Below are 27,667 nucleotides of genomic sequence, written 5' to 3'. Positions count from 1 at the left end.
GACGAAAAAAATTCACTAGTTGAGGGGCACCTGGGTGGCACAGACGGTTAAGCACCCAACTCTTGGTTTCAGCTCAGGTCATAATCTCAGGGTCGTGAGCTTGAGCCCCCACGTGGGGCTCCACACTCAGTGCAGAGTCTGCTTAAGACTTTTTTCCTCTCCCTCTGCCTCTCCCTGCAGCTCTCTCTCTCTCTCTCAAATAAATAAATCTTAAAAAAATTCACTAGTTGATCCACAAATCCTCACCTAATATTTGTTATTCTTCCCGGACTGTATAGTGAGCCAGTAGAGAAGGAAATAGATACCATTCTTCCTTGTGATCTACACATTCTCCAAGGGGAATCCTCAGTTCCCTCATTTCCCAGGTCAAGGTAGAATTAATCCTATGAAAAGAGTTCATCTGTGCCCTGGCTAATCTGCATTTACTAGAATAGCACATAGGCGCTCTGTTTATGTCTGACAAAGTAGTTATAAATCACACTTCTTCAGATCATAAATACACATTTAACTTTAGAATATATCACCAACTGAGTCATTTTGTTGTAAATATTGCACCTCTTAAATATAATGATGATCATAGAGGCTGTGAATCCACAGATTTGTGCGAGTACTCCCTATTCAATAACTGAAAATATTTAAATTGCAGAAGTTTTAACATCCTATGGGGAGTGGCAGACAGATGTGTCAATAGAGTGAGACCTACAAAAGTTACTACTGTTTTTTCCGAGTAATGAATAAGGCAGACTCACTGGTTTTTCTGAGGGAATTACGGTATTTTTTCTAAGTGGGTAGGTTTGGGTTATGCGGTGACTGGGAGCTCAGAAGTGACAGACTCAGGGGAGCGGGGGGAGTGTCCTCAGCTCCTTTACTCTTTTCAGTGCTGTCCTCACATGGAAAGGACCCTATGGCCAACAGTTGTAAACAATACCAAGTGGGCAGTAGTCTGCACATTTTAACTTGTGGAAATCGTCTGGCTTTCTGGGACTGGTAAAGAGATCATCCTTGGGTAAGAAGTCCCCAAGATTATGGAGAATCCACTTTGTGGCGGGACTGTCATTTCTTACTGGTTGGCATCCTTGTCTGGAAACTGTCTTAGTTGGTTGTGATTTTACTTGAAGATTAAAGCACAGATTTTAATATGTATCTTCTGTTCTCTGAATGTAAAAAAATATATATAAAATACTCCTACCTTCACTTCTAACTGTCAGTGTTGTAATTCGGCAGATTTCTGTTTTTCACTGAAACCTGGAATTGAATTGTCTTGAGCCGGAAGGCATTCAAGGTGCTGTTTTTCACTCAGCTATATTTCTCTATAAGCATCTAATTGTTTCAAAAAGTGATGTACAGTATGCAAAAACCTGAATCTAATGCAAATAAGTCTGTACAGCACTAAAGTTAACAGGTGTTCTCATTAATGTAAGTAGACATGGAACAATTCTTGAATGTTTTATAAACACTCATCATCATGGCCAAATATGTTACAATAGCATAGAGACACATACTGCAACATCTTTTATTCTTGTTGTGCAATCTCAGCACTTATTAATGGGAAACGTGTAAGTAATAAACTTGTGACAATTACCCATTTCTGCATAAGTCACTGTATGTTTAATTAGCTAATACTTTTAAATAAAATTCTTGGTAACATAAATATTGCTACTTGTCTTCCCACAGTTTGCTTGTTCATTAATGTTAACGTGTTTTAGTGAAATTGATGGCTACAATGTTGATTGACAAGCAATGAGCACCTTTGCATCACTGAGGTTCTCTAAAGACTTGACCCATTAACCTAAGTATTAACTCTTGAAAATCTTAAACTTTCATCCAATTTCCCACATTATCAACTCAGTATAATCAAGAACATTCTATTCTAGAGATATGTATGGAAATATAGACCCATTCTTGGTGCTTCCTGACTCTTCCAAATTTAATCCTATTGTCTGAAGTCTAGAACTTGTTGAGTGATGGGAAAATATAACTTCAGACTGCGGTTCTCAATCTTTGTAATGGATTGCCTACTCTACTCTGATAAAAGTGGTATTAGTAGATGTCAAAGTAAACTACTTACATTGCCTAAAAGTACACAATGGTTTTGCAACCCTCAAAATTGTATTACAATGGATGCCTTTCATGAAGATGGCACTGAAGGTGAGGAAGGAAGCTCTTGCCCCTCCCAAAGCCAAAGCCAAAGCAAAGGATTTGACGGTCAAGAACACGGTACTTAAAGACGTCCACAGTCACAAAAGAAAGATCTGCATGTCACCTACCTTCCAGCAGGCCAAGACACTGCATCTCCAAAGGAAGCCCAAATATTCTTGGAAGAGAGCCCCCGGGAGAAACGAGCTTGACCACTATGCCATCATCAAATTCCGCCCGACTACCAAGTCAGCCATGAAGAAAATAGAAGCCAACAACACACTTGTGTTCATTGTGGATGTCAAAACCAACAAGCACAAGATCAAACGGTTGTAAAGAAGGCCGCTGACGTGGCCAAGGTTAACACTTTGATCAGGCTTGATGGAGAGAAAAAGGCCCATGTTCGGCTGGCCCCTGACTATGATGCTTTGGATGTTGCCAATAAAATTGGGATCATCTAAACTGAGTCCAGCTGGCTAAATCTAAATCTAAATTTATTTACCGTAATTTTCTTTACAATGGAGGATGAATAAAATATACTGTGGCATATCTAACATCAGCATATAATATATTCACTGAAATACAGAAGGCAGATAATGTTCATTTATTATTTACTTAATGCCTCTTAGGTGTGGGTTGTGCAGCCACACATTAAGTAGACAATTGCCCTTGGCTTCAGAGTGAATACAGTGTAGTAGGGGGAACAAAGAAATCAACAGAGAATTGCAATGCAGACCAATATTTCTTTATAATAAAGTAGGATCAAGATATCATGGGAGTGCGGAGGAGGTATATCTAGTTCAGAGAACCCTTTTCTGAAAAGGTGACATCTAAATTGATCTGAATGATATGATAGAGGAATCAGAGGGTTCTGGGCAATGGAAACCTACTCTAAGGGAAGAAATGAAAATGAGTATGGGACAGCTTGGGAACAAAAAATTTCAATATGGCTGGGTCACAGAGATGCAAAGGGAAACATAGAGCAGGGGGCTGCAGTATGAGTACGTGGCAGAGAACACAGGGTCTGGTAGGCTGAATTAAAGTTTGCACTGCAATGTAACATCTGTGGGGAGTCACAGAATGTAATCAAGCAGAGGAATAGGATGATTAGATCCAAATTTCAGAGAGATGACGATGGCTACAATATGGAATATGGACTGGAAGAGAAAGTGTGGATGAGGTGGTGGGGAAATCAAAAGATATTGTTATTAAATCTATGTGGGAGAGGATGGTAGTACAGATATTTATGTGCATAAAAATTTTTCATGACATGATATTTTCATTATAATATAAGTACATATATAATGTTAATCCATGGGTCAAAAAATATTGAAGGATAGACCATAATTTAGTATACTTTGGGGAAAGGGAGATTTTACATTTATACTTTTTTACTTGTTAATTTTTTAAAATCGGGCATTGCATAAATAACAGACATAATGAAAATCATTCCAATTTGAAAATAGTGGGAGCTGCAGTTTCCAAATGTCATGGGACTAAGCGAGTAATTTTGCACAGTGAACATAGCTCAGATTAAAAACTGATCCGTGATTGGCAGTGACTGATTCAGTGGTGGGTACCAGCAAACATGAGTCCTAGGATGATTAGTTTATCCAGAGACAACTACTCCCCCAAATTTAGAAATTAACGTTAACAGCAATAGAACTCTAAGCTGATATCTTTATACACCAACTGCTTCGATTAGTCACTTTTTCTGCTGTTTTTCATATGAGCACCACAGGCAAAAGTTTTGGTGTAGCTGCCTGCAAAACTGTGGAAACTGCTAAACTATTTACTAATTACTTAGATAGTATTCTTTCATGAATATTGAGAAGACTGTTTCTCAGTACTTAAAACATTTTCCTACTGATAAAAGAATGCACACGAGTTTTTGTTTAACATTTATTTGATTGACATAAATTTGGGGCTTGGGTATTTCGTTAACAAATAGAAAGGTAGAGTGGGCAAGTGATATAGACATGAATATTCACTGTAGGGCCAGTTTTATTATGCAGAACAAATCTGCATGAACCAAATTATTTGGGTGTCAAAGGTTCAGCTCAATTTCAATTAAAAAGCACTGTTTCTTGAAAGGTGGGACTTAAACCTTAGATTCTGGAATTCACTTGGGGATCTGTTTTGTTATGTAGCCTAACATTTGTTTACTTTCCATTAAATAAGAAATTGCTTACGTGGGCAGGTTATTTTGATATGATGACACCACTGAGAGTTTCAATAAATGTACATGCAAATCAATCAACCCCAAACATATTGAAAACATATCCAATAAACATCTGGAAAGTAATGAACACACATTTGTTAACACAGGGGGAGTTGTGGAAATTCAGGATCCATTGGTGGCTAGCTTTATTTAGTAGCATGTGGATTTAAGAATATTTCATGGAGTTAGAAGAAAGAAAGGGTAATTATAACATAAGGTTCAACATCTTTAGTTATGTAGAACATTTTCCGTTGCTTAAAACAAATATTCCCTAAGAAAGTATAAAACATTTTTCTGACTTGCGAAGTTTTTGCAGTCTATCATTTAAATTACTTAAATAAAGGGAGCTTTACTGCTCCCCAAAGCTAAGAATATAACACCCTCCATGCATATTAGCTTGATCTTCCTGACAGACCAGAAAAGTGTTTGTGTGTGCCAATTAAAACAAAAATGGATCCCTAGTGGCTTGTTCTTCACACAACTTCTGAAGACTGCTATCATTGTTTGCTAGGGTAACCCTGGATAAGGCTGCTATCCAAAGTAAACAAACTTTTCAAAACTTTCATGACAGATGGGGGTTACAAATGCATTTTAATAAGAGAGTTGCCAAAGCAACTTTTTTTCTTATAATCAGCATATATTTACTTAACATCTAGCAACATTGGGAACACAAGGCAGATACTTTCTCACAAAATGTTTTAACAAGAAACATTTTTGGAAAGACAAATTGAAGACCTTTTACTTCTTTTTTTTTTTTTTTAAGATTTTATTTATTTATTTTGACAGAGAGAGACACGGCGAGAGAGGGAACACAACCGGGGGGAGTGGGAGAGGGAGAAGCAGTCTTCCCGCTGAGCAGGGAGCCCGATGTGGGGCTAGATCCCAGGACCCTGGGATCATGACCTGAGCTGAAGGCAGACGCTTAAGGACTGAGTCACCCAGGGACCCCGAAGACCTTTTACTTCTAACTGATATTTTACCATAGTTTTATGTTAACTTTGCTCAACATGTTAAGAAAAATGTTAGGAGTTACTCAAACCAGACTGTAATTTGAGAGAGACATGCAGCTTGATAATGTAATTTCATTGGTGGTCATAAACACCTTTGAGACCAAGTAATTTAACTATAAGTATAACCATGACAACCTTTATTTGATCAGCTATATCAAATGGATATTTGTGGAGTGTGATGCAAGATGAAAAAAATGTGAATCTGAAGGTTTTTTTTTTTTAAGCATTATTTCTTCAATTTTAGGTCTTGAACTCTCACTATAATGTAGCCAAAATATATACCTATATTTTTATGCTGTTAGAATTCAATAAAGATAGAGCCAAAATTAATTTCAAAAAAATAATTTATATTCACTTCAAATGAATTTAGTATATTTTGACATAAATTTTTATACTACTTAATTTAATTCAAATATAATGACTTCATCATGAAGTCCAAAGTGTCTCCAAATACAATAGTAATTAAATTCCAATTAAATTCCATCTTCCTAAATGGGTAATCCACTTATTTGTAGAATCCTTGTAGCCATATCACTTAACATTTTTTAGGACTGTTTGAATATTTGGCATATTTATTACACATTTCCTACATATAGTTTCAGCTTCATTAAGATGGAATAAATTCTCCTTTGGTTCATATTCAAAGACTGATCATAAGCAAAATATGAATGATACCTAGTTCAAATGTAGGATTGTTTGATTTGAAGGAATTTTTGTGGATGCACCAATCCTGTTTTAGATATATTTTTTCATAATAGGATAGTAGTTATTTTTCAGGGGGAAAAAAAAAGATGAAAACATCTGAATAAAGATATTGGGTGATCCTTTAAAATTGGGCTATCTTTAACATAACAGTAAAGAAACAAGGGACTTTTTTCTAAGATCTGCATTCCAGATTTCACAACTGAAACCAAATCACCATAGTCCTTTTCCCATATGCATTGAGTCCTTGACTGTATAAGATTGTTTGCTGAGGACTAGTGAACTAGAAATCAAGATCTTTGTAATCTCTTAATTCTATCATTTTAAATGATGCCAATTTGATAGAATGACATTCTCATTTTCCTCATTTGCTTCATTTTCTTCATTTGCAAAATTACTTTATGATAGTGGAGGGAAGCTGCATTTGAAGAATGTTTATTATGTGCTTTGAGATCATTAAAGCTGATATCACTTTGCATACCAAGTGGTAGTATTCATATCCTTAATATACTAAAGTTCTGATACAATCAACCTTTAAAAAATAATGTATCATGACCAACTGCTTATGCATAATTCCAGGATGTAAATGTGTCTGCAGTAATTACTCCCTCCTCTGAAATCTTGACATGAGCATTGTCTGTGCCACTCACACTGGGACTTGGTATAAGCTATTTTCTATTGTTATTTATCTTTATATGCATATGTCCTATTTATGCAAACAGATTGTGAGCTCTTGAGGCTTGGGGGGGGTGTACCCCTAGCTTCTAGCGATGTGCTTTGCACTCAATGGATGCTTAATCAGTCCTTGATGACTAGGGGGATATTTGGTCAGAGACACCCCTCTCAGTCTCCTGAACAAAGAATTATTTGTGGTATTTATTCTGTGATAGGAAAGGTGCTATTATCAAAGAGGGGAAAACATATCACTCATATCTCTTGCACTTTGATATTCTCAACATGCATTTGAGGTCAACTGGAATGGAAATAGCCAATAATATTTAGCCATCAAATATGTTTTATTGATAAGGTATCTATCCATAGCGTAAAGTTCTGTATGGATCATTGTCATATACATTTGATTACTATTTATAAAAGATTGGCAATAACTAAATTAAAATGTCCATAGTGTTTACTCTGTGGCGTCATGAATAGTTTTAATTTGCTTTTTTGCTCTATTTTTTCCAAATTCTGCATAATAAATACAATTATTCTTATAATTAGGAAAAAAATGTGAAATTCTAAAAGGTTTTGTTTCTATTCTGGTAAGCCAAATTACAGAAATTTTTAATAGTTTAATGCCATTCTACATATTACTTTTCACTTAAATTAAAATCGAACACAGGAAAGACTAAATGCCAGACTGTATATTGACAAGGGCAATACTTAACTGACGATACAGAAAAGGGCAATACTTAAATAAACATAAACATTACTCATTAAAACTCCTCAAAGATGTTTAAATTAGCATAATAATATTCCATGTGTTAATTAAAGCCTGAACAACAAATTTCTTCTCTCCTCATCACTTATTGGTGGATTTTGGAGCTGGGAGATAACATGCTTCCATCTTCAGAGGAACCACAAGAAGGACACAGACCTAGGTTCCTAGCCCAGAGGAAAACTATTGTTGAAATGGTACCCAAAAGCCTTAAAGAACGTATCTATTCTTCACATTGCCCAGTGGATACATTCATATGATTTCCTAGACATCCATGTGTCACCTGCAAGAATTCAGACAGATCCTTATTGAGTGTGAAAAGTTTGAGGCACATTTCCCCAGACAGGTAATTAAAGATATCTATTATTGACAACACTAGCACATTTCGCTAAGATTGCTTTGGTGCCAGGATATATCCCTTCAAAATAGGAGTTGGTGGCAAGGAGGGATTTCAAGAGATGTTTGTCTACAGTAGGCTTCGAACAAAATGGAGACCAGCCACTCTTGCCTAAACCCATTGTGCTTGCTGTAAGTTCTTTCTTCATCCACCTCGTGCCGGCATCTGTCACGGAAGCAAAACATGGTATACCAAGAATACATTAGCATGGCTTAATATAAAATCTTTTATGCCTGTTATTAGTTTTACATCACTTTAGATTGTCATCAGGAATTGTTCAATCAAAAGGTTCAGTCAAAGCTAACAGTCTTTACTGATGTATTTTTTCCCCAAGAGTGTTGAAAATTTGATTGTTCAAACTGCAAATATGATTCAGCAAACCGTTTATCAGAAAACCTTAAGGAGGTAATGTAAAATGTGGCTAGGAAGCTGAATTAAATGGACTTGAGCAGTCAAAGACTTTGAAACTGCTTTCCTGTGAATGTCTGGGATAGAGCAGAACAAAGTCAATTACTGACTGTAATTAAGAAGTGGATGCATTTAAACTGTAGAGAGCAGTAGCAGACTTCTCCAGACTGCCTAGTAACTGGAAAGATTAGTGGGAAGACAGAGGAAAGAATGTGAACTGTATCTTTCTGATAGTATATTTTGAATGAATTGCATTCATATAGTTTCTCTGATCCAGCGTCCTCAAATGAATCCATAAATCACTGCTTATGTACGATTAATGCAGTCATATATTTGGATAAAGAAACTTTTAAAATACATTTTGTTTTTGGTTGTGTTGGCAGTAAAAGATTCCCTTTCATTGCATAGCATGCACCAAAAATGCAAATGTACTGCTGAAGTATTTACATTTTATCACTGTTTGAATTTACTGGACTGAAAACTGAACTGTGAGCTCTTTCCTAAACCCTCAGAATATAGTAAATCTAATTATGTTTGCTTCTTGTACTTTGAAATGTTTCTTTTTATAATTTTAATAATGATTTATTTATAATGGCGGAGAAATATATTAGATTGTACATTGTGTTTGGGCTAATTCATATTTCTTTGTGTGTGTTAACAAACTGTGATGTTATTTAATACATTCATAATCAAAATATTTAAATTTAGATTGGGAGGAAGGTAGAGGCCAAGGGCATTACCGGTTTTCTTAGGTTAGTTACAAGTGACCTTATATTTCTAGATTGCTATTTCTGTGGCAACACTTTATAAAGTAAATATTTGCAACTTTATGTAAGTAAAGAACATTGCTAGGGTGTTCAGATAATTAGGCAAACATCAGCTTAACTGTCTTTTAATAGATACATAAAACAGAGGACTATTTGGAGGCTATTTTGAGCCATCCCAAATCGTACATGCAATTTTACTTAAAAAAAAAAAAAAAGAAAAGAGCAATTGGCCCCGGTAGTCTGTCAAATTCTAATGTGGATAATTAAATTCCTCTTATTTTCTAATCCTTCACTTCTCATAATTGCATATACTTGGAGAGTTCCTCTCCTTACAGTTGTAAAACGTCGGAACGCATCTCACTCAAGAATGGTTGCATTGCAGCCCTGAGTGTGATGTTGCATCTCTGAATCGTTTTTTCTAAAAATAAATGATGAGAGAATATATATGTATGTGTGTAATTGAAGATTTCTTTAAAACTCCAGGATCATTGTCATTAAATATTGCCGTAAGAATCACTGAAACCTTCAGAGTGAGCTATTTTGGGTAATAATTGTCACTTTAATGGTAGAATTATAGAGACATCCTAAAGCATGATTTGTGATTTTCTGAACCTGTGGGCACATGTCAGTGTTCACCTCCGATTTAGAGCAAGGAAAGCTGAGAAGAGGTGACTAGTTCCCGACTAAGTATTTTGAAATGTCAGTCCTCTAAACCTCTGAAGCCTTGCTTGATGTGTGACAGTAGTCGGGAAATGTTCATCTTCCTGTTGAAACAAAAAGTCAATACAAAGGGAAAATCTTCACAGTTCAGATTGATGGCCTAATACAGAAAGTGTGTCCACACCCACTCTAATCAAATTCGTCTCTAAGTAGCCTTTTATGTGTGAAATCAAGAGCATTGCTCTGTTTCTATAGGGTCACATTCTTCTCTCACGATGCTGGAGAGGAAAAGATTCGCTGTAATGAAAAACATATAGTTGCATGTTAAATATTGCCAACTACTTAATAGCTCTGAGAGTCTGGAACGGGGATGTTCACTTGATAAATACTCTCCATGAGAGGTTCAAATATGTAAATAAACTTTTATTCTAATACACTCCTTTTGTGGGGGAAATTAGTCCTGTATTACTTTCCTATGGATCTTTATGATAGGAAAGTAGAAGTAGCCAAATGTTATTCATTTGAATGACCTTTTGGAAAAGTCTGCATTAGTCTCTTTGGTAAATAATCTGTTTTACAGCCCTCCATAAAAGGAAATCAAATATAGAGATACTATTAGATTTGAAAAAGACAAACAGGAAAGAGCCAAAAGTGCAGAATGAATTCTGACACACCCGGGTGCATTTTTCTTAGGTTCTGACTTAAGTGGGTACTGTCTGCATCATTCCGAACTTCCTGACTTGCTTCTCCTTGAGTTGGAGTAATGCAACTTTAGTCCTACTCTGAGTTAATCGTTCTATTATTAAAACAATAATGTATTTGTTATGACATGAAAAAACAATTTATAGAGAGCAGTTCAAAATGATCCTGGTCTCCCAGTTCCCAGAAAGACAATTACTGGAATATGAGAAAATATTTTGGTGTATTGAAGTGTGTTTTTTAAACAACATATATATATATCTTGCAGATATAAATATCTCCCTTTTTTTTAATGTAAGAGATCAATTTTATGTGGTTTGCTTACCTGTCGATTTTTTTTCAGATCACAACAGTATCAGGAAATGAGTTCCTTCTACAGTCAGATATTGACTTCATCATATTGGATTGGTTCCACGCTATCAAAAATGCAATTGACAGATTGGTATGTATTTGTTTTGGCTGTTACCTTTATTAATTAAAATGTTCTCACTTAAATTGTTGCTTAGGCATATAACACACACATTTAAATGGATCCTATAGATCGAGAGATATTAAGTTATTTTAAGTTTAAATAAAGTCCACTAAAAACCATTTCAACAGACGTGATTCGTAGAGCTAAATGTCATTTGATTTCTCTCTTTCAAATGAAAAACACAGTGCATTCATTTTTTTCCCCTGAAATAACATGGACATTCATTTACTAGAAGCTGTAAAAAGCACACAAGCACTTAATGACTACTGAGTTTTCACATTTTCAGTTTATGTTGTCTGTAATACATATTCTTGAAAATAAATATCAATGTATTTAAGCCCATACTCACTGTTATAATACCAGTAAATAATAATCCTTTATACTGATTTTCATTGTTCTTCCAGTAAAACTAGATTGTTCTTCTCATGAAAATTATGAATCTAAAACTTCATAAAATTACCCTAAATCATACATTCAGAGTATATTTTTAAAGAATCAAATTATTTAAAATTACCATTATATACTGATTCTAGACCAAACATCTAATTTTTGGACACTAATATTTGCAAAATCTTGAGGAAAAACTATTCTTGAGAGCTTTTAATAAGGTATATAATAGGAAAATACTGCATTTTTGGTGTGATTTTATTGTTATTTAATTGCAGTCTTCCTTTATATCATTTTGGGACTAAAACTTTAAAAAATAAAAAATTGACTTTTCTCCATCAACCATATAGTCCCCTTATCCAGGCATGCTTGAGTGCTCACACCCACATCCACCCACCCACACACAGAGTTTGTTGTTGTCGTTAAGAGTGGACTCTGGAGTCAAACTGCCTCAGTTTGAATCCTGGTTCCATCCTTTACTAGCTGTGTGGCCTTAAGCAAATTACTTATCTCTTTTGGCTTCAGTTTCCTTGTCTGGAAAGTAGGGGTAATAATGATATCTACCTCATAGGATTACTGTGATGATTAATTGAGTTAATACATGTGGAGTGCTTGGGGTAATGCAGAGCATTTAGTAAGTTATATATATATATATATAGCTATTATTAAATTTGAACTTAGCATAGAGGCCCTGTCCTTAAATAATTATCTTAGTTCAGTCTTCCCTTTAAAATTGACATCAAAATAGATCACTAAGCTATTTGGTGAATCCTTTCTTCCTTGTAAAATTATTCGGTCCAATTGTTTGTTATTTCCAGCCAAAGGATCCAAGTGGTTCATCAAGAAACCTGGAATTATTCAAAATCCAGAGATCCTCCAGTACTGAATTACTAAGTAACTACGATAATGATATAAAAGAACAGAAACCAGAGCACAGAAAATCTTTAAGTAAGTTTTTTTTTTTTTTTTGCTTGCTGATTTTAACTTTGTCTAAATGCAATGCTTATGAAATATAAATGCATCAAAATAAGATTTGAGCCAAACTCATACTACTCATGGAAGATTCGTAGCCATTTCCTGGCCAGGGATTCATACACTGGAGGGCAGTCTGGGTGCTTTGCTCGCATCATTGTTGGTAATGCCTTTTGAGAAAATAATTGTTCCAAGGTCATGGTCTCTGCTTGGAGCAAAGCTCTGAATCTCTGAGTAATAGCCATGGCGTTCAGATTGATGATTGATTTTGAAAGTGGGAAATGTCAAGCGTCTCCAAACCTTGGTATGCTGACTATTTGATTTCCATACATTAAAAGATGTATGAGTGACCACCACAGTTGGCCCAACTTAAACCAACAGGCTATGCAACTTTCCACACTACCAGACCACCAGAAAGATTTAGAAATGTGGGTTATGAGTTATATGTTCTCCGGGGTCACATCAAATTCTAATATTCTGAAAAAAGGGAATTTGGAGTAAAAAAGACCAATCTCACCATATAGTGCTCTTGAGTATAAGTCTCAACCTTGCCCCAGTCTTTCCTCCTCAACAAAAGGAGATTATGAAAAAGTGTCACACATATCTCACAGTTGGTTTGGATTTCGGCCTCCTGAAAGGTATCTCCGAAATCAAAGCAGGTGTCTCAAATCAAAGCAAACCAATTTCCCAAAGTCTCAAAAATTATAGTACCATTCCTGGATCACCTACTCTCAATCACTATTTTTTATGTCCTCTCCCTCTGATCTAAGATCAGTATAGTTACATTGTAGATTTTTGAATTAAAGAGAACTCCGTAAGTAGAGAAGGGCTTCTAACAGAATATTTACACGTGTACATGAGTACATGTGCTAAATGACTATATGTGTATATGCATAAATTTGTGTGCATTAGGGAAGACTATATGTATATACACACATATATATGTATGTATATATAAACATAGATGCACTCTCGCATGCATATAACAAGGAAGAGAGAAGCTATTTATATATAACTTATCTTCCAGAGCTAAATTATTGGGATCTTAAAAATCTAGAAATAGCATGACAACTTTGAGTAGAAGCACCCTTTCAAAATTAAGTCATTATTCAAGAACTCATACCATTATTTCAACAACTGCTAGAAACACATTTAGCGAACCAGTTTTGTTAAGTTGGTGTTTAAAATGATCAATGTTAATGTCTTAATCTGTATGGTGCTTTGCAAATCAAGTTATTTGTGGAGAGTTAGCAATGCCATTTAAAAAGATTGTTCCATAAGGTGGTACAGTTTGGAGTTATCTCATTTGAATGTTTCCCTTTAATTCCTGGTCATTGTTCCCCTTTACTTAACATAGGATCAAATTTAAGGTAAGATTTTAGAATTAGAATTCAATTGTGTGTATGTTAATGTTATGTGAGTATGTTAATGTTAATTATATGACCATTGTTTAGTGTATATATAATAGGATACATGAAGCAATGATTAGTAGAGGTTTGGAGGATACCTTGACCTGCTTCTAGAGCCTGAAGGTTGGGAGAAAATCAAGATTTGTAAAAGTGTTTGAGAAACATTGAAGCAAATGGATTCTGTGTTCAGCGATAGTCCCTTGAAATGTTTTAGGATGATACTGGGGAAAAAAATCTTCCTACAGATAGAATACCAGCTACTCCTCTTTAGAATTTATTTTTGGGGCACCTGGGTGGCTCAGTTGGTTAAGCGACTGCCTTCGGCTCAGGTCATGATCCCAGGGTCCTGGGATCAAGTCCCACATCGGGCTCCCGGCTCAGCAGGAAGCCTGCTTCTCCCTCTCCCACTCCCCCTGCTTGTGTTCCTGCTCTCGCTGTCTCTGTCTCTGTCAAATAAATAAATAAAATCTTTAAAAAAAAAAAAAAATCTAACATTAAAAAAAAAAAAGAATTTATTTTTGACTGGGAAAGACAATTATTTGTGTATTGGAGGCTTAAATTCAATCCTGCCTAGAGACAAGGGAAGAGGCATATGATGTATCTACTCATTTTAAAATGTACCTAATTCTCTAGGGATCTCATAGTCATTTTTTCCTTTGCAGTTTAAAAATAATGACAGGTAGCCACCATTGAGCCCTTGCTTTTCACCAGGCATTGTTCTAAGTTTTCATTAATGTTGACTTACCTAATCCTCCCACTAACCCAACGGAGCAGGTGCTACCACTAAACCTATTTTATAGATGAGAAAACTGAGGCATGGAGAATTAAGGCCATTTGTACAAAGACAGGTTATGGAGACAAGTTTCAAACCCCTGCAATTGGAGATAAGAGCCTATGCTTTACCATTACACTACAGTGAAGTGAACAAATAAAAGGTAAACTTAGTTTATATCAACTTTGGACTTGGATGGAAATATTACATTAAAAATGAGATGCATCGAAATCAGTAAACTTAAATAGGGACCCAAAAACATACTAGCAAAAGAACTAAAACCAAATGTCTCTGGAGTTTGATTTTACTATTAAAATAAAGGGGTCATTTAGTCTATGATATTAGCCCTAATTTTAGAAAATGCTTCATTTCCATTTTTTTTTTTAAAGATTTTATTTATTTGACAGAGACAGACACAGCGAGAGAGGGAACACAAGCAGGGGGAATGGGAGAGGGAGAAGCAGGTTTCCCGCGGAGCAGGGAGCCGGATGTGGGGCTGGATCCCAGTACCCTGGGATCATGACCTGAGCCGAAGGCAGACGCTTAACGACTGAGCCACCCAGGCGCCCTTCATTTCTATATTTTGATGGGTATTTATAGTTGTAAGCCCTTTTTAAGTCTTAGTATTTTTTTTTGCAATGTAGGATATAGTTAATATCCGTCTATTACTTAAAATTAAGTTCTTTCACTATTTATGTATTGATTTTCATTTGAAAGGCATAATGATAGACACACCCACAGAATGTCAAATTAGATTATGCATTTGAAATAATGATTGGCATATTTTATATTTGATGCTTTATAAAATATTTTTTCAAGTAGGAAATATACTGTGTGAAACCCCCTCTGATCTCAGTCCTAGATTTGAGCACCCAAACTGAGATTCTTAAAACATGCATTCAGTTTTATGTTACCCTCTTGAGATTAAATAATTATGTGGAATTAGAGATTCACAGTATCTCCTTTCTTATTAGTAGTCTAAGCACAAACTTTATAGTCAGTTTGCTGCCTTTGGCTTCCTGTGCCCTTGATGTTCCCATGAGTTTTGTCGCCAAGATTGTAGACAGATAAAGCCAGAATTACTTTTTTTAAAGGCATGTGAACATCATTAGCAGCTAACAGGTGGTCATTTCATTGTCCAGTTTCTCTGGGTAACATGGGAAAAAATATGTACTCTCAATGAGTGAACTGTGAAAGTTAAGTGCTTATATACTTTCCTTTTTAAAATATGATTCTAACCTGCCAACATTATTAAGGACTAATCAGATACTTTAAGATATCAGTTGAGTCTAACAGACAAGAAGCCAGAAAATTCAATGTAAGGGCCAAATCACTGTGGGAAATTCAGGACACCAGCATGGGATGAGAGTGGGAGAGCAGCTCTCCAGGGAGGGTTGTTAATGGAAAGTGGAGAGTCAATCAAAGAAAATACTAGCATATTTTTTCCAAGGAAAGAGAAGTATCTTCCACTGATGGCAAAGAAGAAAGGCCTAAATATAAATCCTGCATCAGATAACCTTGGAGAGGTTTCTTAACTTTTCTGAGCTTTATTTTGTAGATCTATAAAAATGGGTCTAATGCTGTCCTTGCAGGATAGCATGAGAATTTGAAATTAGACATGTAAATACTTAGCTCACAGCATTTTCTCAATGAGTAGGAGCTCTTATTATTATCCTCTGTGTCCCCAAGCAGATGGTACCAAAATGGGGCATAAACCTAGGGTAGTGTCTAATGGAAGAATGGAGAAGGGCCTATATACTTGACACCCTCTCCCTAAGTGTGAGAAAATAGGGGGAAAGAGCCAGAATTGGATATGGGAGTCATAACTACAAAACTCTAAATATGAGCAGCTGGTCTTTCTCCTGGCGACTCCCCAGGTGAAAATGGCAGCCAGGGCATTTTTGGGAGCAGCACACCAGGAAATAATAGAAGGGAGCCAAGAGATACTCATGATTCTTTTATGCCCAGAAGAGCTGGTCATGAAGAAGTTCCTATCGATGGAAAGGATTCAGCATCTAGCCATTTCGCTATTCCTTTAGGCATAGCTCTAGTTTATTCATTCACTCATCTCTTCATTCTTTTTCATTAATGGATATACCTGAAGGTACACAACTGAAATTCGTGACTTTACTCATTTGCACTTTCAATTTCTAAAAAATATTTTGTATTTGGGTTATGCTTTAGAAGTGGTATACCACATGCTGATCAGGTGCTAAACTGTAAAATCCGTGCGTGGAGACCTTGGATAACTTCTATATAAAATTGACACTTTTAGCATTATAAATAAGCACCCCAAAATAAACATGAACTAGAAGAATAAAATCAAAAAGTGAGAGAACTGAAAGAAAATGAGTTTTCTTTTAGCTGTCTTTCAATGAAGTTTTCATAAACAGCAAATGTTTTCAAATATCCTGAAAGTATTTAGATATGGATTTCCCAATTGCATCTCCCCTTAGTAGGGGTGTGCGTACAAGGCTACAGGGATAAAGACAGGAATGGAAAAATTAGGATGAGATAGTCATACGATATAGAAAATGAAAATACTTGTGAACCTTTAATAATATCTTCATTTAAAAATTTGTCTGCAAAGTAATCATGATCATGCCAAGTGAAAACAAGTCTGATAGAGAAGGTACTAATCTAAATAATTATAACACTGGTCATCCACAACTGTAAGTAGATTACGTTCTCAAAATCCAGTTGTAAACTGGTTGCTTAGATCTCACTCAGCACACTTTCATAAGGAAACCACGTACCAGCCACAAAAGCACACTTTACCCTTATTGCAATCATTTAGAATGTTGTTTTGAGGGAACAGCTTGTTCTGAGTTTGTTGCACCTCTGGCCCTAAGAGCTAACACTTTCCAGTAGCATTGCTTTCCATCTGGTTTCCCTTTTCCTCTTCCCCTGCTCCTGTACCAACCCCACCAAAGCAATTAGAATGATCAGAACGGCTTTGGCTAGGAGGCTCCTGGACCCTGAAAATCCTCAGTGGTGTCAAGGAAGGGATGCAGAGCCTCCAAGCCAGAAAAAAATAGTGGGAAAAAGAGAGAATGAAGGACTGGGAAGGAAGATTTTTCAGCACGGACAGGGAATGAGTCCTTGGCAAGGGCAGATGCTCTTTGTACAAAATGTGTGTAATGACAGATTAAGTGTGGTATTGTCCCAAATGTTAATATTTGATGAATCTAGGTGGTATCTATAGGAGTTATCATGATGCTCTTGTTTTCTGTATGTTTGAAGAGTTTCACAATTAAAAACAAGTACACACACACACAAAGTATTATAATTCATGGTCATAATTCAATAAAAGAATATACGTATTTTCTAATTCTGGCTTGAAAATTTCTAAAGATCAAATTTTCTGAATATGAATTACATTAAGACCTCTTTAAATAAAAAACAAAACAAAACACTGATAGCTCTTTATTTTCCCATTTTTTTCCCCCAAAAGCCAATATATTTTTTCTTGTGACCATTGTGGCCTTTCTGGGAGCAGTGTAATTAAAGACATTTGTAAGATGTTTATTATTATCCAAAAAGGAAAAGTCACACTAGTTTCTTGGATGAATATGTGACTAGCAATTGTTTAAAACACATATTGTGAAGTCTGTTCTGGAGACCCACATAAAGACATATTTTAAAGTTTCTTCCTCTTAAGAATTTTGTATAAAACAACCTAAGCTTGCCAGTGCATGAAAATAATAAGATAAATAAGCCATCTGCCAAGAAAATGAAAACAATATTAAAATTGCACAAACAAATTATATCTCGCCCTGAAGAAACAGAAAATCTCCTACCTGGAAACAACAAAAAAGTCATAATATTTATGTAGAGTATTATGGGTTATTGTGTTGTCAAAGGGAAAAAGGTTTTCAATTTGGGTAGGATGGTCAAACATCTGACTCTCGTTTCTTTCCCCTTAAAAACAATATTACTACCTTGGACCAGTTTCAGTCAGTATGCACCTGAGGAAAACAAACAACTGAAGAAAAGTGTGAAAATAAAATTTATTTTGTTTTACTGTAGTCATAAGACTGACAGTATCAAAGGAACAGTGAGTGTCAGTTCTTTTCTTTATGTTTTCCACAGGTTAAGGGAGTTCTTTGTTTCAAAATATTTCTGTAACTGAAGAAAAAAAGGAAAAATTTTAAATGAAAATGTATATTGCTAAAACAGGAGGATTTAAACATTATGAGGGGAAAAAAACAGTAAAGATTAGATACACACTTGACAATCAGGCGTCCAAAATACTTTGTCAAACTGGTTTTATTCATGAAGGTTACAGGGCTTCACTGAGGCACTGTGTGACTAAAGAAATTGTTCTGACATGTGTTCCCAAGATAGTTAGCAGCAATCCCTGCTTTCCTGGGACCCATAGATTACAGTTTCTTCAAAACATTCAGTTCTCCATGAATCATTTGAAAGAGGACCTAGTTATAAACTGAGCAAAGAATATTCTGATTAATCTCTTCTTTCCCATCTAAGGGGTTGATCTTGCCTTCTGAACTGTGGGTGTCCATTGTCATGTATCTTGTAACATCAGCTACTCTGAGAGTCTATCTAACCCTATCAACACTCAAGCACTAGATCACCCCATCTCTTCCTGACCTTGGCAATAACTCCGCGACCGTTTTTCCCCTTAGATGAACTGCATTTAATCAATTTCTGATTTCATTAGGTCAAATGGCATCTTTCTTTCAATAATAGGCCAAATCCAAAGGGCTCTTTCGTCTAACTCTTGAGCAGTATTTCCTTAGCATTAATACACTACTGTGATTGTAAACAATATAAAAAATGCTCTTTGATGTCCTCTGAAAGTTTCCCTCCATTTATTCTATGACTCCAGGATGGCTATATATATTAACATTTCTTTGTAGAATTAAACATATAATATTTGTTCACTACTGTCATATCAAATTTAAAGTATCTTAGCTAAACATGATATTTAAGGCATTCTTATAGTGAATCCCTGTGTTGACAAAAACATTCTTTTGAACGCACATGGTCATCTCTTTTTGTATACAGAATTTATTGGGTCTACTCCTTTTTGTTTCTGGAGCATAGGAGCAATGTTAATTTTCTTCAAAATCCTAAAAGAAAGTAATTTGCTTTTTAATGCATTTGTTTGGATGTCCCAAATAGGCCTAATGGTATCCTTAGGGGGAAAAATTATGTAATCTGAATTTTTCTTGGAAAATAAGTTTGTTTCTTATTACTCATCATAAAACCCACATCCATGCAAGGAAAATCAGGTGTTGCTTTCATCCAAAGTATGAGATGTATCCAAAACTACCAGCTGTGTCTATCCAAATTAAATAAAGTATGATCTATAACATTAGGACTCTTAGCTTCCTTCAAGAAATGTCTCATGGGTGACTAGGGGAAAGGTAAATCAGTCTGCCAATTCATCTTTCCTTGATTATTTAAATAGAACCTGAAGCCAAGTACTCTTGCTACTCAATTTCCCTAATATAAATAAATATATCCTTTTTGTATACAAAATTAATTGACCTAAAAAAGTAGAGGCCAAACGGGGATGCAGTGGCCAAATAGAAAATGTAAGGACTGGGATTGTGCCATTAGATATGATGTCCTCCAAAATTGAAGTCAAAGGTTAAGAGCAATTTCTAATCAAATTACTGTATTGAAATGATTCAAGTCAAAGTTCCTCCATGGAAAGCCCTTCATGACCTGTGTCCCCATCTTCAGTTTTTTCCCACTACCCCTGACCCATGATTTATATTTCAGAGAAATGGTGCTTGTAATCCCTGACACACACTACTCTGTGCTGACTGTTACCTTTAATTCAAGGTCTTCCTTTGCTAAATTAAATGTTCTTTAAGACTCAGATCAGGCCACGCCTTCTCCAGAAAACTTTCCCAGATCTCTGTGGTAAGTTAGTTGATCTTCCTTGGTTTTCTTATAATGTTCAATCCATATCTCTATCATTGTAATTACCGAAGTGTGTTACAATAAGCTAATTTTGAATATCTGTTTGTCTACCCACTAGACTCCCGGACTCTGGAAAGGACTCTGCTAATTTACCTAATTTACCTCTGCTACTAGCAGAGTGGCTTGATGATATTTGAGAGTATTCAAAAATGTATAGTATTAAATTAGTTAATAAATGAATGAGGATATTCACATGACCAATATCAACATACGACTCGTTCTGTGCTAAAAATCATGTTGAAATTTCTGAAACTTGTTTAGGAACAATAATAATTTTTTCCTTGTCCTGACTACTTGTACTGGTTTGACATTTAAGGTCACTATTTATACGTTTCTCTCAGTTTTCTCTTAGAACTTTAAATCTCAAATCAATGATATGTTTTATGAGGTCACATGTACTGTGCCTAACAAAATCATGTACAAATAAGTGCTTTATTCTGTAGTGAGGATAAAAATGACTAAGACCTTGCAGGAGGGGAAAGGAGAAATCCTAATCCCTTTGCTTAAAGTCATTGTCCTCTCAACATCTTTCTCTTATGTATTCTAGCTCCTATTTTATTTGAGAGAACAACTCTGGTTCATTCTTATTCTTTAGGTTCTTCTTTGGGCTCTGACAGAATTTGCAAGGCTCTATTGGAAGCAAGAAAAAAGGAGAAGCTCTTTAGTGTACCAAAAAAAAAAAAAGAGTAATAGTAGTTTGGATAATTTTTGTTTCTTTGATAATTTTAGAAGACTGAGAAAAATTTTCTTTAAGGCCAGCTTATTTATAAAAATCTGACTAAACAAAAAAGTTTATAAAAGTGTTAATATGCAACCTTTTCAAAAAGTTGTATGGTTATTTTATCAGAAATTTGGGTCTAAGAGTCACAAAATTTAAGTATAATTCTTACCTCTGGGATATACTAGCTATAAAACTTGGACAAGTTTCTTAAGTTTCCTAAAAGTATCCAGATAAATGTAATGGATACTTTTTACATAAATATAAAATGAAATAAATATATATATATGCATATGATTTGTATAAGATCTAATACATATATTAGATCTAATGATAATGTATATACTCCATCTAAAATATATCCAAGAACTTTATAGATCTGTATTGTAATGTAAATATTAGATACAATGATTTCCAAATGAATGTACCCTGAGTAAAATTATCATGGCTTTTGTTTGTGTACTATAAATCCCTCAGTTCTTCTCTTTAGAAATACAGTAAAAATGCACTTTGCCACTGATTTAAACAGTCAGCAAACTCAGATTAAGAAATGCATAATTTGCCAAAGGCTTAATTTTTTAATATCTTCATCATTCTATTGACTCGTGGCATCATAATACTTTTACTTTAGTTTCCTTAAGGGATTCCTTAAGTGTTATGGGTAATAAACATTCCGTTTTGCCATTCCTGAATGTGTGAGCCTGATGTGATGGTATTCTCTAGAGATTAAGCTTCACCAAGTGTCAGTTGTCTTTTCCATTCTTGTATAAAATGGTAAAATGGTGTAATAGTAGGATTTTGACACAGAGTTATGTAATTTCCCTTAAGAACAAAAGATTTCATTTACTTTTAATATTTTATATATATATAAACAAACCAAACATCACAACACATCTGGTGATAAAGAGATGGCAATTTACTAGAGTAAAAATATCAAAACCACATGAATAGAGAGTCACTTATAAGGAATAAACTGGAAGATGCCAGAAGTCTGGTCTCACTAACACACACTCCATTGACAGGCTGGCAAGCATGCCTAGATGCCCACCATGTCTGCTCTATCTGAATTAAGGGAATTTGATATCTAGGAGAAGCAGTTCTATCTGAGCAAGGTTTCAGTCATTTGCTGAAGCCAGGATCTTTCTATTCCATTAGACTACAAGGCCTGAGCATATAAGCCTTCATATGATGACTCCTCCTCATCCCCATTACCTAGAACAGAGTCTGAAACATAGTGGTGTTCCATATTAAATGTCTCAGTGAATGAGTGAATAAATGACTGAGTGAATGAGATGAAGAGAAGAAACCAATTGCAATTTTATGTATGAGGAATGAAGGGAAAGTTTGACATGTGAGGCACTAACCTCTTTTTTTTTCACCCAGACCCCTTGGCAGTTATATATATACATATTTTTAAGGTCTAAATCCAATTAATTAACGTATAGTGTATTATTAGTTTCAGAGGTAGAGTTCAGTGATTCCTTAGTCTTATATAATACCCAGTGCTCATTACATACCTTGATCTCCTTAAAGTCCATCCCCCAGTTACCCCATCCCCATCCCCACTCCCCTTCAGCAACTCTCAGTTTGTTTCCTAGAGTTAAGAGTCTCTTATGGTTTGGCTCCTTCTCTGTTTTTATCTTATTTTATTTTTCTTTCCCTATCCCTATGTTCCCTTGTTTTGTTTCTTAAATTCCACATGAGTGAAATCATATGATAATTGTTTTTCTCTGATTGACTTATTTTGCTTAGCATAATAAGTTCCATCCACATTGTTGCAAATGACAAGATTTCATTTTTTTGATGGCTGAGTAATATTCCATTGTATATATATACCACATCTTCTTTATCCATTCATCTTTTGATGGACATCTAGGCTCTTTCCATAGTTTGGCTATTGTGGACATTGCTGCTATAAACATTGGGATGCAGGTGCCCCTTCCGATCACTACTTTCATATCTTTGGCATAAATACCTAGTAGTGCAATTGCTGGGTCATAGGGTAGCTCTATTTTCAACTTTTTGAGGAACCTCTGTACTGTTTTCCACAGGGGCTATACCAACTTGCATTCCCACCAATAGTGTGAGAGGGTTCCTCTCTCTCTGCATCCTCTGAGGCACTGACCTCTTGATAGGTGTTTCAGTTTTGGTTCCTCAAGAAGCAGTTCCTGAGACAAGGATGTGAGTGTATGTAATATGTTTGGAAATCGACCCCTGGAAACACAGGTAGGAGATGAGAGGAAGAGAGCCAGGGAAAAGAAAGCAGTCAAAAAAGTGAAATAAAAGGTATCTAGAAGTTAATACTGCTGTGAAACCCTGGGAATTTTTTTCAGATTGAGAAGAGAGGAATGGCAGAGAATAAATAAAATGGATACATATTAGACAGGAAAGAAAGAACTATAGAGCACAACATGTTGGAGAACAGCAGTAGATTAGTGAGCCTGGAGTGCACAAAACATTAGAGCAACAACTGGAGATCAGGTTGGAAATGAACAGAGAACATTGGCAGAGGGTCATGCATGAACTGCTAGGAAATTTGGATTTTATTCTGTAAGTAATTGGAGCCTAGTGACAGACTTTTCAGAGGGCAGGAGATATTAACAGATCTGATACACAAAGTAATAATTTTTGGTGGAAATGTGGAGAATGGCAAAGAGAAAGGTAGCACAAAAAAAAGAGTGAAAGATAAGAGATAAGGAGATAAATTAGGAAACTATTACAGTGGGCCAAATCACATAATGCAGGTTGAAACTAGGCAATGGGAATGGAGAAGGGGAAAGGTTCCAGAACGTTCTGAGGGGATATTGATAGGTTTTCTTGACAAATATTGGAAGAATTCTTGGAAGTGTCCAAATACCCACTGCATCTGTGGTTTGGGGAAAACATCAAGATGCTTAGGAGTTCAGCAGAATTTACCTCCTAACCTCATTCTTTCAGAATCCTACTAGATGTGGATACTTAAAATGTGGTCCATGGACCAGCAGCAACAACACCATCTGGGAGTTTATTAGGAAATATGAGTCTTATGCCCTACCTGAAATCTACTGAACAGGATCTGCATTTTAACAGTTGATTCACATGCACATTGAGAAGCACACTACCGTATGATAAAAATAATTTCTCTAAGTACGTTTTGCAAGTTCAGAGCCAGAGAGTGGCCTTTGAAACTTTGACAAGGCTTACTTATATAGAAGAGCTAGCTAGTCTATCTTTGTGTAAAATAACTCTGCATATGGTTATTATCATAGTGGCCATTCCATGACAATGATTTTAGATGGTGAATATTTATTTAATCTCATCAGTCGCTTTCAAATGGTGACTGCAGACTGAAAGAGAACCAATACTTACACTTTCCTTGTGACTTTTGCCTGTGCCACACCTAAGTCATGAACTAAGTCAACAGCTCCAGCCAAGCAAAAACAACAATAACAAAATTTAAGCCAAGAATAAACTACCCTCACTAAAACAAATAGCCAAGAAAGCAAAGCTCCAAACAATTCCCTGGATGTCATCCATGAATTCCCTGGATATACTCATGTACAAAGTCCATCTGAAATACTATTTACCCTTTATTTTCCATTTGACTCTTTTTTGGGGAACATACAATCTCATATATAGCCTTCCTCTCTTTCTTCTTCTTCTTCTTCTTCTTCTTCTTCTTCTTCTTCTTCTTCTTCTTCTTCTTCTTCTTCTTCTTCTTCTTCTTTACTTCTCTATATTCAAGAGTAATAGTATTTTATTGCTTAAATGTCTTTTATTTTTATGTTGTTCTTGGGTACTTGAATTAATTTCCCATTGGTTTTCAAGTTATATGTTATAATTCGAAATGAGCCAGGGCTTAGCTGTTTTAGTCCTAGAGTAAGCTTATCTGTTGTGCCTGCCAAAACAGTCAAGGACTACCAGTCTGCACTCTAGTGAAGTTGGTAGGAAGAGTTGCAAAGAAAAGTAAGGTAGGCTCACCATTTAGTTATCAAAAAATAAAGGACAAATTCAAAATAAAGTCTGATTAGTCCTTCTCGTAGTACGAGCCTTTACTCACTAAGAAGAGCTCACAATGACCCTCTCTGCCGCAAAAGCATCGTTTTCTCAGGTCCGTCTTTATCTATTCTCGGAAATGAAAACCAAAATGGGCAAATGATAATCCTTTTCCAAGTAAGAATCTTCCTCAGAAATATACCCGTAAATGTTCAGTCTTAAAAAATGTGTTGGATAGTAATGAAACAGATTGAAAGAGCTTCCTCAAAATTTTAGTACTGCCTGGATTCACTTCACTTATTTAGCTTTATGACTCTGGGACCTCTTATATAAGAATGATTATCTTCTTTTCTTTTTCCTAGTCAGTACCTGGGTTTGTTATTGAAGTTCCATGCCTTATTTTTAAATTGGGCAAAACTGATTCCATAGAATTTTTGCTTAACTCATTTTTATTGAACAGAATCCAGAATTTTAGTCAAGAAGTGTTAGGTATTAATCACATGTGAGTGGGATCATTAAAATTTCCTTTACCTTCCAGAACAGCGTGTCATTATAGAATCATAAGAAGTGAGTTCACTTAATAATCTTTACAATTACATAAAAGCAATCATTTTCATAAGTCTTAGAAGAAGCTTTTAACTATTACTTGAAGAACATATTGGAATACTAGAATGTATTATGTTGTGTTATTATAGATGTGACTTGCGAATTGAAAAAAAAAAAAATTCTCTGACTCAAGGACCTTAGGAGCTTTCCTTTCCAGATTGAATAGTTTTGTTAAACACAGTTTATGATTGTAATTTTTACACAGCTAGTAGAGACCTTATTGCTGAAACAGAAATTATAGTATCATTTCTTAATTATTACACTCTTAACTTTATAGAAAATTAGAGGAAAAATGCAATATTTTCTACTGCAGTTAAGAACAACAATTGATGACAATTTAAGGTGAGTCAGTTAAGGAGAAAAAACTAAAACAAATCCCTCCTCTAACTTATTATCGCCTTCTCTTTTCTTTTCTTGTAGCCACTTCTCATCTTTGACTTTGAAACCCAACAGTTTAAACTTGGTTCTTATTTCAGTGGGCTAATCCCCTTTCATAAATCATGCTCAAGAGCTGAAATAATTTGCACATCATTTAAAGAGTATTTGCTTTGAAATATTCACCTCAAGCCCTTTTGTATATCCTTTCTCTCTAAAGATTTGTAGTATTTGTTTTGTTCTCTGAGGTATAAAAGACCTGGATAAACTTTATTCCTGTTGTTTCAAGATTAGTTAACGAAAATGCATATTAATTCAGCAGGGTTGGGAACAAACCTCAGTAAAAATGATCATACATATGCCTCTCGGGAATAGCAAAGTACAAAATGTCAGTCTTCAAATCTCCTTGGACTTGCTCAGAGGAGCATTGAGGGATTTAAATTTCCAGAATATGTCTACAAATGTATTTTCTTTGTTGTGGAGAACAGGAGCTATGCTGATTATTTTTCCCCAGAAAATTGATTTAATTTGTATTTGAACGAAAATTAAGCTTTCTACAAAGTGGCTCTTCAAGAATACAGAGAAAAACGACCACGGCAAAGGTAAATTTAACATTAAAAAATGAGATACCTGATATGCCACTAGATTCTTAATTTATTTCATTTCAGACCTCAAATCCCAAAATAAAATTTAACAGAGCAATCATTTTTTTCCCCTAAAGACAAGTAGAATTGAAAGGACCTCATAAAATCAGAAGTAAACATATTTAGATAAAGTTCAGTGACACCTTTCCATGTATAAACTCCAATGTTACAGTTTGCCAGTAAACGCAGAAAAAAATACTGACTTCTCCAAATAGTGTATCTGTTTTGTATGTTAAGATGTGCCCTGTTCTATTCTTAAACTGAAAATGACCATAAACTTTGGCACTTAAGTGCTTATCCGGAAATGACTAAGTAGATTCGGGGGTAATAAATCACTCATATGGATCCAGCCACCCACAGTCTTGTTCCACTTCTCTTCTTTACAAGTGTAGTAATAGGCATTTCCACAGTCCTCAGGGTGCCAAACTTTGCACCATTAGGAAAATCTGCAAGTGGCTTGATTTATCTTCCTCACTCAGTTAGCTAAGACCCAACTAAGTAAAAATCAGCAGGAATAAACTTGACTTGTTAAACTTTTTTAATAGGGAGATGCAACAATTAGAACTTTCCTCCTTTGCCACTTCAATTTACTTTGGATGGGAAGCCCCTTGTGAAAAATATTCAGATGAGATCTCAAATTATAGGTGCATGGCTGGATGATGCTGACTCGAAGTTTTTATTATACACAGAGGATTGTCTGCTGTTTGCAATTAATCCAGACACAATCCTCCTGGTACTTGGGGAGGAATGTGGAAGAAATAGCCATTTTATAAGTTGTAAACTCCTAAATTACCCTAAATTAGAGGCACTATTAATCGGACACTTAGATATAGACAGGATCTGCTTATTGTGTAGGCTCATCTTCCCCTGATGGAGAAATCAATTAAATATTTAGGATGTGGAATACCTTCCAGGTTGGATAATGCATTTCATTTAGATTATGG

At 35.4% G+C, this 27,667-nt stretch overlaps 1 protein-coding gene across 1 annotated transcript in view; it reads left to right on the top strand.

Moving 5' to 3' along the window:
* ARHGAP15 (Rho GTPase activating protein 15) overlaps nt 1-27,667 on the top strand; it is a 588,861-nt gene that overhangs the window by 286,350 nt on the left and 274,844 nt on the right. Inside the window, exons 8-9 of the mRNA XM_081814529.1 lie at nt 10,782-10,880; nt 12,116-12,245. Coding sequence (XP_081670655.1) covers nt 10,782-10,880; nt 12,116-12,245 — 229 coding nt within the window. The remainder of the gene's footprint in view (nt 1-10,781; nt 10,881-12,115; nt 12,246-27,667) is intronic.

This window comes from Leptonychotes weddellii, chromosome 3 (genome assembly GCF_054177405.1).
Source record: "Leptonychotes weddellii isolate Sample4059 chromosome 3, ASM5417740v2, whole genome shotgun sequence".
Taxonomy (NCBI): domain Eukaryota; kingdom Metazoa; phylum Chordata; class Mammalia; order Carnivora; family Phocidae; genus Leptonychotes; species Leptonychotes weddellii.
Note: the sequence above shows the minus strand (reverse complement) of the source record. Positions and strands in the feature narration are given on the sequence as shown.